We start from the raw sequence: 15360 nt of genomic DNA on the forward strand, positions 1-15360 counted from the left end.
ACAAAATACGTTTACTGAGGGATTCAGCATTTACCGTGGTGTGGCTACAAATGAAATGTTTTAGCTGAGAATATTAACTATCTTTTGGGGGAAATCTATTCTTTTGCTTCCTTTCTCAGAAAAATAATATATAGATGTTCCTGAGAATCACTTGTGCTTAAGAATATATTTTTGTATGGAGATTCTGGCAAATTTTATCTCAAGAATCTCTTCATCAAAGTGCAATGAAATTTGCAACTCAATTTAAGCATGTTATTCACTTTCTCTCTTTTTCATTCCACATTTGTATATATTATTTTCCAAGTCTTTATGTCAATGTTTTATGGTATTGGGAAGAAAGCATTACTTTGAATCTTTCTCAGAACTTTCCTGCAATTACCTTTCTCCCTTTTCTGTCCCCTTCACATGAAAATTAATAAGGTGGAATTCCTAATTATTTGAGTGTATATGTATCAGTTTAACTCTGGAAATGAGGTACTACTCTTCCACACGGGCACCTGTGTGTTAATTTTTAAAAGTTATTTGCTATGTCCACAGTTTCAAAATCTGGGACATTGTTACATGGATCAAACCAGCAACTATTACAACATAGCAAATTTATTTGGGGAGTTCTGAAGACTGCCACTGCTATTATAATTCCTTCAAAACACAACTATGTCACTAGGCTCAGTTATTTGTGTCTAAATCGTTAACAATTTGTATTTTAAAAATTGTGGGTAAGTGTTGGGGTTGATGTTCAATTATTTAAAAAAACTTTTTTCTCTTGAGTTTTTAATTGGTTGGCATATATTTATGGACAAAGCTCAATACAAATAAATAATACAGAAACAAAAGTCTATATATGACAGCCATGATGATATGCCCCTCAGATCTCCCTTTAAGAGGGAATTTGTAGTTACCTCACATGTCCAGTTGCTACACCTAAGGGATCCCCCAAAGTCTTTTCATGGAGACTATGCTGTCACTGGGATGTTTCTAGCCATGAGCTCAGCCATATGGCTCAGCCATAGCCATAAGCACAATGGCATCACTACATTCCTTCCTACGGTAGGGCTGCTCCATTGGGTTTTCTTAGCCCCTGGACTCCCCATCAGCAAGGCTGACATTTTCTCAGAGCAGGACTGGAGTCTGAGGCACTTCCTCCCAAATCCTCTCTGCTCTGTTCCTTTTAATAAGTTGTTAGACTTGCATCAGTCAACAGCTTTCCCCATCTACTCCTATTCCTCTTCCCTTAACCCATCACAGGCATCCACAAGAGATCTCATACACGTCTGACTCAGCATTTACTCCCAGAGGACCCCAAATGATACCTTTTCCCAGTTCCTCCCTGCCTTGCCCTAACTCATCAGAAGGTGGTAAAGATTTATCTCATTTAGTGTAATGGTTGAAGAATATTTCTTTTATGGCTAGTCCATAATTCATTTGGTTGGTCTCCCCACTGACAGATATTTAGGCTGTTTCCAGTTTTACACTCTTAAACACAATAGCTGTCAATATATTTCTGCAGCATATAATTCCAGGAGTAGAATGTCTTGGTTAAAGATGGGTGTATATCATAATTTGAAAATATTAACCAATCATTCTTCAAACATACATATCAGTCTAAAGAGCCTATCTGTACATTGAAGATCTCTGTTTTCCCCAAATACTCACAGCATTGGTGTTTATCAATTTTAAAAATTTGCATTGGTCTGCTAAAGACATTGTCAGTTGAAACATGGTTTCATATGTCTGTTTATAAACTGATGATTTATATCTTACATCAATTTGCTTGTAGGTTGTTGCCCTTTTCTCTGATCACTTGCAAAGTCTCTCTGCATTTTAGGAAAATGCCTTATGTCTGTTATCTGTATGGCAATTCCCATGCCCCCACCCCATTTGAGGTGTCTTTATTTTTGAATTTTGTTTGTGGTGTCCTATGATGTGAATACATTTTACATTTTTATCTTTGACATTAAAAATTTCTGATGACTTCTAAGAATTTTCTAAAGTTTTCAACAACATAAATAAAGAGAAAAAATTCTCAGCAATTTGCTTGCTATGATAAGAATTCAGAATAGAATCAGCTAGCTAACTTGTGGCTAGAATTAAATAAGCATCACCATACCACAAGATATACTGACAGAAAATGTTATCCTTCTAGATTCCACTTTAGAGTATAAAGATGCTTTTCATGGGTTTTCTGATTTTTGTTGCTTTTAGCAGTTCCATAATAATTACAAAACAATTTAAATATTTTAAATGGTTCAATTCCCCATTTTCCAATGATCTCCCTCAGCTTATATCCTGTTGAAGACCTAAAAGGACCTAGTTTGGTTATTTAAGGAATCCTCATGATGACTTAGAAATCAAAACTGTCAGATACTGAAATAGGATGGTCACAAGAAATGGAAGTGATATATTATTCTCTCATTCTATCTAGGAATTACTATAAGAAGACTAAGTTTATGGGGAAAATTAGGGGAAAGGAGGATCAGAGAATTCTCAAACTGTCCAAAATACTATCATTAAAAGAAAAAAAAATGACTTTTGCCTTAAAAATTCTCTTACTCCAACATATTTAATAGGGAGAGTAGTGACATTCAATCAGTCATGAAGGCTTTAACATTCCCATATATCTACCAATCTTTTCAACAGAGAAAGGGAAAGAGCAAGATGGTGGAAACTCTAGTACCCTTATACTCATACTCATATATGCATATAAATATGTTCGAAGGACTACCTGTGTGTACACAAATAATTTTTTTAAATGCACTTTATTCAGATGAGGAATTGTTCTTACTGAAGAAATCTCAACTTACCTCCTTGTTCATCCAACATAACCAAAGTCCTGATACCAGCATCTTTACTCTATATTCCAATAATGGTAGCAAAGTTGAATAAAGAGTTAGAGAGAGAAAAGAGAGAAAGAGAAATCAGTAAGGGGACAATTAGCCCTAGAAATGGAAAATGAAGAAGGACCAAAGGAAAAAGAGGGAGGAAATAGGGCAAGTGTACTAAGGGTGCAGGAGGGACTCAGAGGAAGTGGTCATCTGTGGACTTGCCCTATCAGTGAATCTTAGGATAGATGAGGGGGATGTGGCTCAATTTCCATGGGGGTAGGGTTGGGGTTGGGGCTTGGCATGGAATTGGAACACACAACTTAATATTATAGTGTGGTTTTATATTTGCAAAACAATAATGCCCTGTAGTTTCTATAACACCAACTATAAAAAGCAACCCTTTCAAAATCTTCTAAACTAAATCTTTGCTGGCATGATGGATCAGGAAGTTTCCCTCAGTGAATTGGGACTGGATGCCCCATTGGTAAGTAAAAAACTTTGGGGGTGAGGTGACTGCCTCACAATGGTTGAGAAATACAGCCCCAAACCGAACTCACCCTCCCATTTTCCCTCTACGCGGAAAAGTTCTGTGAGATTTAGAAAACCAATGGCCAGATGAGAAATAAAGGCTCTCTATTCTGAAATCTAAAATTCTGCACAATAATAGAGTATGAGAAAATAATTCACCCACAAGCAGAAGTCTGGAAAAGGCAATCCTCATCTCACTCCACATGATCTAAACAAACCAAACACCACCTGAAATATTTGGTGATCGGAGTAGGATGTGGTGGGTAGGGGAAAAGATATTTGAATGGCTCATTCTTAAAAATCATCATTGCTGGGAGCTCAAACTGGTGAAGTAAAGACTTTTCATTTTACAGGGTGATTGTTAATAAGTATGAATAGGTATTGCTAACAGTTTGGATTAATTTGTTTTTCAAGGAATACTCATGGTGGTCCCTAGAATAAACTTGAATGGAAGACATTTCTCATGGCCCCATATATTTTCCACTGACTTATTTTAAACTGAGAAAGAAAGAGAGAGATGTTAGTGGAAGTCCCCGGAAAGATTTAGCTTTGTTTTGTTCTGTTTTGAAATAGTATTTTAACAACTCAATAGGGCTTCTAAAATACAGAGCATTGAAAATGTTTTCTGTGAGTTTTATAAACTCACTATTTCAGAGAATGGTCCAGAAAGGAAAAACCAAGTTTCCTCTGAACACATTTTGATAGGCTTCAGTTAGTGAAATTAGGAAGTCATTTGGAGAGCTTAGGTTGGCTTCCAGAGTCACCAACAGCACAAATTCTGGAGCCAGACTCAGCCCTGGGATCCTGGTGATTTCATTTCCTAGCTGTGGAACCTCAGGTAAATGTCTTAATTATTCTGTGCCTCAGTTCCCTCATTTGTAAGACAGCAATAATAATAGTTAATACCTCATGAGTTGTCATGGGAATTAAATGAAATAGTATGTGGCACATGCTAGAATGGTGCCTGGCCTAGAGTTAGAATGACATAAGGGTTTATAAAATAAATATCTTCAGAAAATGCATCTATAGCAGGATATTTGGCAAATGAAAAATATCATCATTACCTACTATGGTCAGAAGCTTCCAGAACACTACCTCCCAAACCTTAATATGCAGGCAAATCCCCTGCACAGGAAACATCTTATTAAAATGTGGACCCTGATTCAGTAGGATTGAGACAGACCCCGAGATTTTGCTTTCTGAATAAGCTCTACCATCTAATGATATTGCTGGTGCCGGGATACCTCTGGAGCAGCAAGATTCCAGACCCCAGGAGACGTTTCAAAATCTTTTCTTTACGTGTGCTGTAAATAGACATTTGTTTACACTGGCCTGTGTTTCAACCATTTCTGTGCCCAGACAGGAACAGAAACAGCTCCCTCACTTCCCAGAGTATGTATAGGGACAAAACGAACTACAGAATGTAAAGACTTCTAAAAGTTCAATTCCAGGGGAGGCTACGGTTCCAAAAAGCAATTAAGATAAAGGATTTAATTTGTATAAAATCTCGATCAGTTTGGAATGGGCTGCTGTGTTTGCTTCCTCAGAGCCTTCCGCTTTTTGCAGAATTCTCAAATAAAAAGGAAATATGGTAGGAGTTGCTGAGGTTAGGGAAGTGTTACAAATAAGTTCATACTCTGGGATCAGGAACACCTGGGTTTTAACTTCATCTCTGCCATTTGTAGCTGAGAGTCTCAAGCAAGTTCCTTAATCACTGTGTACTGCAATTTCCCCCTTGATAAGATGGAGATCAGAATAGTAGTAAAAGGTAGGGACCTACAAGAGTTAAGTTAGGTTATATATGTTTGACGAAGATAGCTCTGGGTATAGTACCCAGCATATAGTAGGCTCTTGATAAATATTAGAACTTACATTCGATTTCATTGTGTTGCTGACAGTTTTTATCAAAATAACTGGATTGTTCTTTGGGGAAACTAGAAATGTAAGGGAGGAGAAGGGCAGGGATGAGGACAGTATTTCAGGGAAGGCAGAATATTACTTTCTCTTATTCTTAAGTATTATGTTTTAATAGCTGGAAATGAGAGGAGGTGGTTCCATTTTTGTCTTAGCTTAATTGTTTGAGATATTTAATTCTGTTTGAGATTGCTGGGAAAACTGTCACTTAAAAACCAGAGGATTTGTTTCATTTCTTTCTTTTTTCTTTTCATTTCTCTCTTTTTATTTTTCTTTGCTTGCAGATGAATCAAGACCATACCTAGAACATTTTTAAGTCTTTCTTTTGTCATTCTGAGATGCTTTCCCCCAAGTCCAACACATCTGAACTAAAACCAGGACTCTTCCGGCATTTCCTTAACTGAGAGAATTCCCAAAGGCCCCACATCTACCTATGTGAAAAGAACTACCCTGCTTCAAGTTTCCAGTTTTAGTAGAAAGTCTGGCATAACAAAGGCATGGCTTTAGAATGCTTATTCTCTTCTCATCGCCAAGGTGCCTTGAAAGATAAGTTGGGATGAAAAAAAAAATACGCTTAAAACATCCATGCAATGTTGAAGAACCTCAGTAACTATTACTCCGTGAAAGCTCTAGGTGGTGCTTCTGGTCTGGCCTGCCCTTAAGCAGTGAGGCTTTCTGGGGTGACTTTCCATAGCCCAAGACATTCATGTGTAGACTTCATTCCCAGTATGTAGTGTCCACAAAGTCAACTTTTTTGCCTGGACCAAATATTCCCTTCTTGAGGAAACATTCATGACTCTGTTACCAGAATTAATTACATGCTCCAAAGATAGGACTTGACTTTGGAGAGCTATGTTCATTCCTGTTTTCCCACATGATACCAATTTATATCTTCCCTCCCGCTCCCAAAGGGAGGCCTTCCATACACGTTTGTTGAAGTGCAGCCATCAAAAGAGCCAACGGGAAACTCGAAACTGGGAACCAAGTACTATATGATTTCTAATCTTTTTGCCTATGTGTGGTATCCAGTTTTTCTGATCTTTCCCAACTAATTTCTGTAAAACCTTACATTATCCTTGAGATGCCAATAATGGCACCTATTAAAAAAGCAAGTTTCTATACCTGCCACTCTGTTACACCCTAATGTCTGTGAGGACTGGCACAAAGTCCTATACTGAGCTGAAAGTGGTGTTGTCTGCCTTAGGGAGACTCTACAAATTTAGTATACTTTCCCGTCTTTGAGACTAAATTTCAGTAAGAATTCAACTCAATTCAAATTATATAGCACTGATATAGCACTTGGGATCCTGAGCAAGATCCTGGTATTTCAGTGCTCATATTTGCCAAATGATTTCTGCCTTTAATGAATATTTAATGCTGATTCCTTTAAAGAGAATTTCTTTTTTGATTGAAAAGCAGACTACCTTCTGAATAACCAATGCCCTAGACCTAAGGGGTATTTGACCATCAATATAAAATAACCCAGGGGGAAGTAAAAGCAATCAACCTATGCTAATAATGCCTTGCTCATAAGTTCCGAAGGCTACAAAGTCTAATAGCGTTTTCTCATTTATGAGAGGTAGGAACTAGCTTCCATCTGTTTCACCCCTTGTTCTAAGAGGCAACCTCATGCTTGATCAAGAAATCCTTCAGGAGAAACAAAAATGTATGATTCAAGTATACTACTTCAATAAACAGAGCTTTTGAGAGTTTCTTCTCCCCCAGAATAAATTAGAACAAACACCACTTACTCAAGACTGGTCGACACTGTCTGCCATTTAAGAAGAGGCAAAAAAGAAGTTCATTGGCCCACTGACTCTGATGGATGAGGAACCAGTTCAAAGTAATGCATCCTAATGCATTTGTTCCACCACTTCGCACATTCTAAGCAGGGTTTCAACACTGCACGGGTGGACCAAATGGTGATAGTTCTGATATTTTAGAAATTTACTTCACATGGGCACACACATAAATGAAAATGAAAAATGAGCCTGGAGTCTATGGTTGAAGGTCATAAAGACATATAACGTGTCAGTTGACATGTGAGTTCTCTTCAGGTCAACGTGAGAACTCACGTGGGAATGTTAAGAAGATCTGCCCCTTTTGTTTGTTCTCATTATGGGCTGAGGGACAATAAGTCAACTCTGAAAGCCTCGCCAGCACTCAGATTTTGAATACCTGCCTTCTCTTTGGGGGTCCTCAAGTATTTCTGCATGAGTGTTCCCAGAATAGAGCAACAACAACATTTCTCTTCATTTAGAGAAGGAAAGCTGCTTTCTGTGCTGCCAAGGGCTGCTGTGTTGGCCTGCCTTCCTGTGGGAGCCAATTTGTGCTACATGGCAGGCTCAAGTACTCATTTTTTGTGATAACAGGTTTCAGTAAGTGTACTTCCCCCCCTTCCCTTGTGTCCTGAGGAGCTTACGGTGCCCCCTTCTCCCCACTCCTCTTGTGGCAAGTCACATTTAGCCAATATTTCATTTCTGGATATGAAGCTGAAGCTGCAGAAATAAAGGAAGATGTTGACTTCCCTCGCTTGAGGGACAGCCGAACTTCCTGTTAGCCTTATAACATTGATTTTTCTTTCCTTTCATGTCATTGCATAAGCAATTTACAGTAGCATGAGGCAAGTAGGCTCATTTAACCATTCTGCTCGAGAACACGCAAGATCTCTAAAAATGATAACCACACATGAATTGATAAGCAGTTTTAAAGCATAGCTAAAATAGCATTTCACTGAATAAAAACTATTAGACTTGTTTTATTCAGTTAAGATAAATATAGCCCATCCCATTCTTTTTCCACTTCATCTCTCCCAATGGGCAAGTTCAATTAATCCACTTATTCCTCCTGGTTGACTACTGCTCTCCCCAACTGGAATGAGCAAGCTTTATTGTAAATGCCCTTTTGATTCCATTATTGCTATCTGCCCTATTTTACCCATTTAAGAGTAGTTTGGGATTCATTAACGATGCCTTGCAAATGGATGTTCAATCCAGAGTCGGGAATATAAAAGAGTTTCTATATTTGTGTTATGGCCTTGAAATTCCTTTTATCAAAGAATTTTCCTATTACTTCATGAATTTTAGTGCCTGACTCTCAATATTACAGTTTCTGAAAACATTGTGTCTACGGGGATATATATTTTTAAAAGTCATATGTGTGGCTAAGTCAAAACAGAATGTCAAGATTAGATGTGACTTAGAGGCATCAAAAGCATTACAAATGAAGTTTTTATGTAAGTAATGACTTTATATTTGCTTAAAGTGATTCAATGTTCTACGATTTCTTAGGAGCATTTACTTGGAAATACCATCCTTCTCTACTTCCCCGACTATAAAGGTAGCCGGGGCTGGGAGGTAGAGAGGATCCTTTGATGGCTTTCTGACATCTCCTTCATTAATGTGAATTCCAGGTAGGCTATAATGGAATCAATGGAATCAATAGGATCATGGCCTAGGAAAAGGCAGTAGGGTCTAGGAAAAGAATATGCTAGCAAAAGGGATTAGTTTATTTTGAAACATGGCCACTCCTTACCTCTTCAACCAGTTGCAGCATACGACGGGTGCTTTCCAGTGACTGAGATTTAAAAAAAAAAAAATTATGAATGCAGGAATCAGAGGTCTTGGAAAATCTAAACTATTCTCTTCACTTGAGAGACACAAAGGGTTATTATCACATATTCTTTTAAGTTTGTAACTGAACACATTTTCAATCTATTTCCTATCAGTCTTTCTACATAATAAGATTCCCTAAAGCAATTACATTAAAGCTGATCTTCTAAAATCAAAACCATATGATGAAGCTGATCTTGATATCAAAGACAAAGTAATCTGGAAAAGATAATTTTGCATGTGCAGGATGCATGAAAAATTATCTCAAATAGTCAGAGGATTAATTTGGCCTCCTTGGACCAGGAATATTGAATTTTAAACACAAACATAATTTCTCATGAATTGAGATGAATCTAACATCAAGTTTCTTATAAAGCTCCTAGAAACACAATTGGAAGTTCTTATCAATACAAATTAAGCTGTCGCCTTAGGGTGAAAAAAAAAAATCAAGCATGTTTGAAATAACCAGCCTATAGGAGACAGCTACAATAATTATCTTCAGCCTTAGATAAGACAAAGTGAGATGGAAAGTCTGAAGTCAGCACTGGTCCCTCAGGCACATCATTGTCACTTTTTTCTCAGTTCCTTTGAAACGAACTACTAGACTCCAGAACGAGTGTGATTTCTCAAGGCTTTGTTTTTAAGTGACAAACTTATTTTGGACAAGATTCTGCAGGAGCAGGAAGAATGTTAAGTTTCCAGGAAGAGCTGTTAGGAGGCTGCTTGTTGAAATAAAATGGCTATAAGCCGTGGTATGCTGGTAAATGCTAAAATAAATGAATATGAATATGTGAATATAAAACAGATATGAATATACATATATGTATAGTTGTTATGTAAACTTATTATTTTCCTGATAGAAGGGATCGAGATCATAAAATTTATAGATAATACAATACACAAAGCCCTTTATTATAAATTTCAAGTAGCAAATTGATTCTCACAGAAAGCTTTTGTCAAGTTTTGCTGAACTCTTGTGTCCACTGCTAAGCAGGCAAAGAACAAGTGTAGTTCTGACATGAATGTCATTTGCATTAATGAGTAAGCGAAAAGTGAGACAATAAAGAAATGTTGGGACTTTGCTACTTTGTCAATGATACAAGTGACTTCTTTGCTGAAGACAAAAAATTTTTCAAATACTAGATTTTCTCCATTTTTTTGTGTGTTAATTAAAGAATAATGGCTAGAGACATGCACACTTTGAAGTTCAATCTATGTTATTAATATTTTCTCCACTTAAGTTTAGACAGTCAACAAAACAGTAAATCAAATCCTGGTTGGGAGCATTTGCAGATTCCTGTGCTATAAACATCCTTAACCTGTCTGATTTTTGAACACAGCATGGCATCCCTGAAGGTGAATTTGGGAAGATGTACAGTAACACGCTGTTATATGGTATTCCTGCACTATAGTTGTAACACAAATCAAAAACTTTGAGAACATAGGTAATAGGGAAATATTTAAAAACTGATTGAGTTTTGAGTGTTTATTGCCCTTGGTTTTTAATATAATCTATTTAATTATCAATTTGTATAAGTCAATTTTAACACCAGCTTGAAAGATTCTGGAAAATGTAACAATCAGCTCTCAGAATCAGGCCAGCTCCAGACAGCCAAAGACAGCTTTTCTTAGGGGATCTTGACTTCTCTAGATTTCTAGGAATTGGGAGTTTCGGCTAAGACATTAGTTATATGTAGGTTTATCTACCCATTCCTATCTGTAGAGGTGTTAGGTGTATAGAAAATCAAAGTCCTACTCCTCCGTTTTTAAAATTGAGATGTTAGTAGACCTTTTCCACCTGAACCTGAATAAGACAAACTCAGCTCCCCATGTTTTGCTCCTTTCTCACGTCCCATTCCTCACCTCATCAGCCAGCTGGTCAGCCCGTCGCTGCATCTCCTCCAGCTCATTGCGCATGTCCGCGTCTTCGGCCATGGTAGTGGTGGGGGGGTGGCTGGGTCCTTGGCCTGGGGGTCAGTGATGGCTTTGGACACAAAACCTAGAAAAAGCAGATTTGAACATGTGAGAGTTTATGTAAGTGCGTGTCGTATGTGCAAATAGGAGAGCTAAATAGCCTACACTCTGTCTCCATGACTCAGTCATCTTCTGAAAGACAGAAGCCATACTCAGGGTTCAGTAGAATCTTGCTATTTCTCTAAAAGGTGCATTATACATACATACTTGCCAGCTTTACAATGGAGACAGATACCTGTCTACATTTGAAGCATTTTTAAGGCACACCACCCAAGAGTTTTGAATGGTGGTGTCGAGGGATGTGGTTCTGGGTTAGTATACTTTTTTAAAAAATATTTTATTTATTATTTGACAGAGAGAGACACAGTGAAAGAGGGAACACAAGCAGGAGGAGTGGGAGAGGAAGAAGCAGGCCCCCCACCCAGCAGGGAGCCTGATGTGAGGCTCGATCCTAGGACCCTGGGATCATAACCCGAGCCAAAGGCAGATGCCTAATGACTGAGCCACCCAGGTGCCCCTGGGTTAGTATACTTTTAACCTCACATTTATTTTCTATTTTTATTTTATTTTTAAGACCTTTATTGAGGTATGATTGACATATAATAAATCCCACATATTTGAAGTGTATAGTTTGAAAAATTTTGACATATGTACACACACAGGAAACCATGACCACAATTAGGAAAACATATTCATCACACCCAAAGTTTTTACAGACTCTTTGTAATCCTACACACCCACTCATCGCATCTCATCTTACCCCTGTGTTGAGACTACTGCTTATCTGCTTTCTGTTACTATAAATTAGTTTGCATTTCCTACAATTTTATATAACTGGATGATACAGTCTCTACTATTTTTTGTCTCTTTTTTTTACTTAGCATAATGATTTTGAGATTTATTGTGTTGTAGCATGTATTAATAGTTAGTTCCTTTTTGATGTTGAGTCGTACTTCACCGCATTTAGAAGCATTTAGACTGTAGAGGCTAAGGGCAGGCCCTAAGTGCCTACAAGAATTTAGATAGAGAAACTCCTCCAGGAAAGGAGCAAGCACCATAGATAATACAGTATAACAAGAATTTGGGATGGTAGACACAGAAGGATTTAGCAAAGTCTGATTATTACAATTCCTCCCTATATTGCATTGTTTCTCTATAGCCCAGCAAACATTTGTTTACCAACCAGTTACTCTTTTTTAATCTTTCTGTGAATTTTTTTCCTTTCCTTTGAAGTTCCAGACTCCTACCCTCTTCTCCTTAGTCCAGGATGACATATATACCTCATTTTGCCTGACTGCCTTTGGCACTCATATCTATGTGGATTCCCCATTTACATATAATTAAATTTGATTTTTCTCCTGTTAATCTGTCTCATGTCAGTTTAAGTCTAAGACCAGCTAAAAGAATCTTAAAGGATAGAGGTCAATTTTTCCCTCCCCAGCAATGGAGCTAAAGGTAGAAAATTTTTAGTCTCCTTCCGTTGTTATCAGAGGCTGCCGAGAAGGCTTATGTGAGTATGCATAGCTATTTTTCCAGAAAGGGATGGATTCTTGTTTCTGAAATGTGACCAGCCCTTTCTTGGTTATACACCTGAAATTCCATAGGATGCAAATTACAGGTAGCTCCCTCTGAAGCCAACCAGCCCCGTTCCCCTCTTCCTTTTTCCTTTCTTTCTTTCTCCTGTCTTCCCTTCTTTCTCAAATATTTATTGAGTATTTTTAAGATGCCAGGGCAGTGTTAGGCACTAAGGATACAGTGATGAATGAGACAGGTAGATTCACTATTGTCATGGAGCAACAGCTTAATTAGGAATTTGGGAGTCAAATAAGGAAATTCAATTATTCAGGATGAAGCTAATTTTTTGGGTCACACCATACCTGCCTATGGGTCACAGCAGGCCTCCCTGAGGAAGTCATGTCCCCAGGAAAGGCCATCAGAGGTAACAAGATAAAGAGCCCAAGGAAGGGTTTGAGATGATAAATATTTGATACACTAAAACCTTCTCTGTGAGTAGCACAACTGTAGAAGGCCTGGGCTCTTGCTTTGTGGCTGAGATGGTTAAGTGGGCTGGAATTCTCCCTCCCTCTTCCATGGTAGTGCATGGTCATAGGGAAATGGCTGCCCAGTTGGGAATTACATTTCCAGTTCTCCCTGCACGGAGGTGGTATAGTTGGTAGAAATGGCGCGTGAGTTACAGTGGAAATGATGTGCATCCCTGCCACGCGAAGGCCGTTCAGAAGCAGGCATTCTTTCTGTGTCCTCTCTTTCCCTCTCTACCAAAAAAGCCAGAGCCCTAGAGGATGGCCAGGCCATGAGACAGCAAGAACTTGGGCCTTGGAATTCCTGCAAGGAGGCAAGTTGAGAGTTAACCACAAAGACCTGAACCTTCATATGAAAGGACAGTGCACTTCTACTGTACTGCACTACTGAAAAGGTGAGCACTTTATTTTGTTATAGCAGTGGGTGTTACAATAACAAAGGCAGGCCAGAAGAAACGTAGATCGGAATAAAAATACTGCACAGGAGCATGAATTCCCAACTGAAAAACATATCTGCGTATGTTCTTCTATTTAAAATTGAAGATGGGAAAGGAACTTAGATTGAGGGCCTTGGAGCAATACCATGTTTAATTATTATTCATTTTTTAAAGACTTTATTTATTTGAGAGAAAGAGAGAGCACGAGAGAGAGCATGGGCAGGGGAGAGGAGCAGAGGGAGAAGGAGAAACAGACTCCCCATGGGAGCAGGGAGCCCCTGATGTGGGGCTCGATCCCAGGATCCCCAGATCATGACCTGACCCGAAGGCAGATGCTTAACTGACTGAGCCCCCAGGTGCCCCCATATTTAGTTATTATTCTAATAATTATTGTTATTATTACTTGTAGGAGAAGGGTTTTTTTTTCCCAAAAATAAAATGAAAAGTCTTCATCAAATATAATCAGGTTCTGAGTCAGGCCCTCAATGAACTCATCTCCTAGGTCTGCTGCTGTACTGCTTTCTCAACAGTTAAGGTTAAAGTCCTCTGGGATTTTAATTTGGCACATATTATTAGACTCTTCCACATGTATTACTCTTATGAAGTAACTCAGACTATTCAGGGTTCCTCAATAGGAGGAGTCCTAGAGTAAACCTTCTTTGGAGATAATAGATTTCACAGTTCTTTTATACCCAGTGGTTCTTGGGCAAAGTGACAAATGTGGAATCACAGTAAAAAAAAAAAAAAAAAAAGAAGGAAAAAGCTTCAGAACTACCTTCTACTTACCAGCATTTTTTAAAAAAAGGTAGTAAGCTTATATTAGGTTAGTTCTGTGTGTAGCCATTTAAAATGTCAGCAGAGCATCATACCATGAGCCTGCTGATTTTTAATTTTTATTTTTTAAAAGATATTTATTTATTTATTTGACAGAGAGAGAGAGAGAGAGAGATGGAATACAAGCAAGGGGAGCTAGAGAGGGAGAAGCAGGCTTCCCGCTGAGTAGGGAGTCCCATGTGGGGCTCCCTCCCAGAACCTTGGGATCATGACCTGAGTTGAAGGCAGACACTTAATGACTGAGCCACCCAGGTGCCCCAAGCCTGCTGATTAAAAAAAAAAAAAACTTATTTGAGAGAAAGAGAAAGAAAACATGAGTGGGGGAAGGAGAGAGGGAGAGAGCATGAGTGGGGGAGGGAGGAGACAGAGGGAGAGAATCTCAAGCAGACTTCCCTCTGAGTGTGGAGCCCAACATGGAGCTCAATCCCATGACCCTGAGATCATGACCTGAGCTGAAATCAAGAGTGCCATGCTTAACCAACTGAGCCACCCAGGTGCCCTGAGCCAGGTAATTTTTGAACACCAGATCTGGCCACCATAATATGTACTCATGATATAGGGCTCTATATGCTTCGTGTTTTATTTAAATACATGTCTGCACTTTGGAAATTAGGGATCTAGAAAGCAGAAACTGCAAGGAATTTACATTAAGCCATTTCTGAACCTTGAACTAGGCAGAAACAAAATTCCTGTGTTCTTCTGGGTGGCTGGGATCTACACTTCAGAATAAATGGTGCATCCATGGAAATGTGGAGTAGATTGTGAGCCCTAGCTTAGTGGAGTGGACAAGAGCTTGCATAGATGGTTGACTCGAGCACTAGGTTGCAGGCTCACTCTGGGTAAGTTTATCACCATCTCTGAGCCTCAGCTTTTTTCAACAGGGCACATAATCCTAGAGTCATAGGCTTTCTGAGAGGAATTTAGTATATTTTTTTTTACTTTTATTTAAAAAAAGTTTTTTCCCTTGGGGAGAGACTTTTATTTTTAAATTTTTACTTTTTACTAACATATAATGTATTATTTGCTTCAGGGTTACAGATCTGTGAATTGTCAGACTTACACAATTCACAAAACTTACCATGGCACATCCTCTCCCCGATGTCCATAACCCAGCCACCCTATCCCTCCCATCCCATTTACCTCCAGCAACCCTGGGTTTGTTTCCTGAGATTAAGAGTCTCTTACGGTTTGCCTCCCTCCC

General features: G+C 38.6%; 1 protein-coding gene across 3 annotated transcripts in view; it reads right to left on the bottom strand.

Moving 5' to 3' along the window:
* The window catches only part of SNAP25 (synaptosome associated protein 25), an 84029-nt gene that overhangs the window by 17719 nt on the left and 50950 nt on the right, over positions 1 to 15360 (bottom strand). For all 3 annotated transcript variants that reach the window (XM_082744412.1, XM_082744414.1, XM_082744413.1), the window contains 3 exons: positions 10739 to 10874; positions 8799 to 8840; positions 2802 to 2850 (listed from right to left, as the gene is read on the bottom strand). In XM_082744412.1, the coding sequence (XP_082600538.1) occupies positions 2802 to 2850; positions 8799 to 8840; positions 10739 to 10810 (163 nt within the window). In that variant the 5' untranslated portion in view covers positions 10811 to 10874. The remainder of the gene's footprint in view (positions 1 to 2801; positions 2851 to 8798; positions 8841 to 10738; positions 10875 to 15360) is intronic.

This window comes from Mustela nivalis (genome assembly GCF_964662115.1).
Source record: "Mustela nivalis genome assembly, chromosome: 8".
NCBI classification, from domain to species: domain Eukaryota; kingdom Metazoa; phylum Chordata; class Mammalia; order Carnivora; family Mustelidae; genus Mustela; species Mustela nivalis.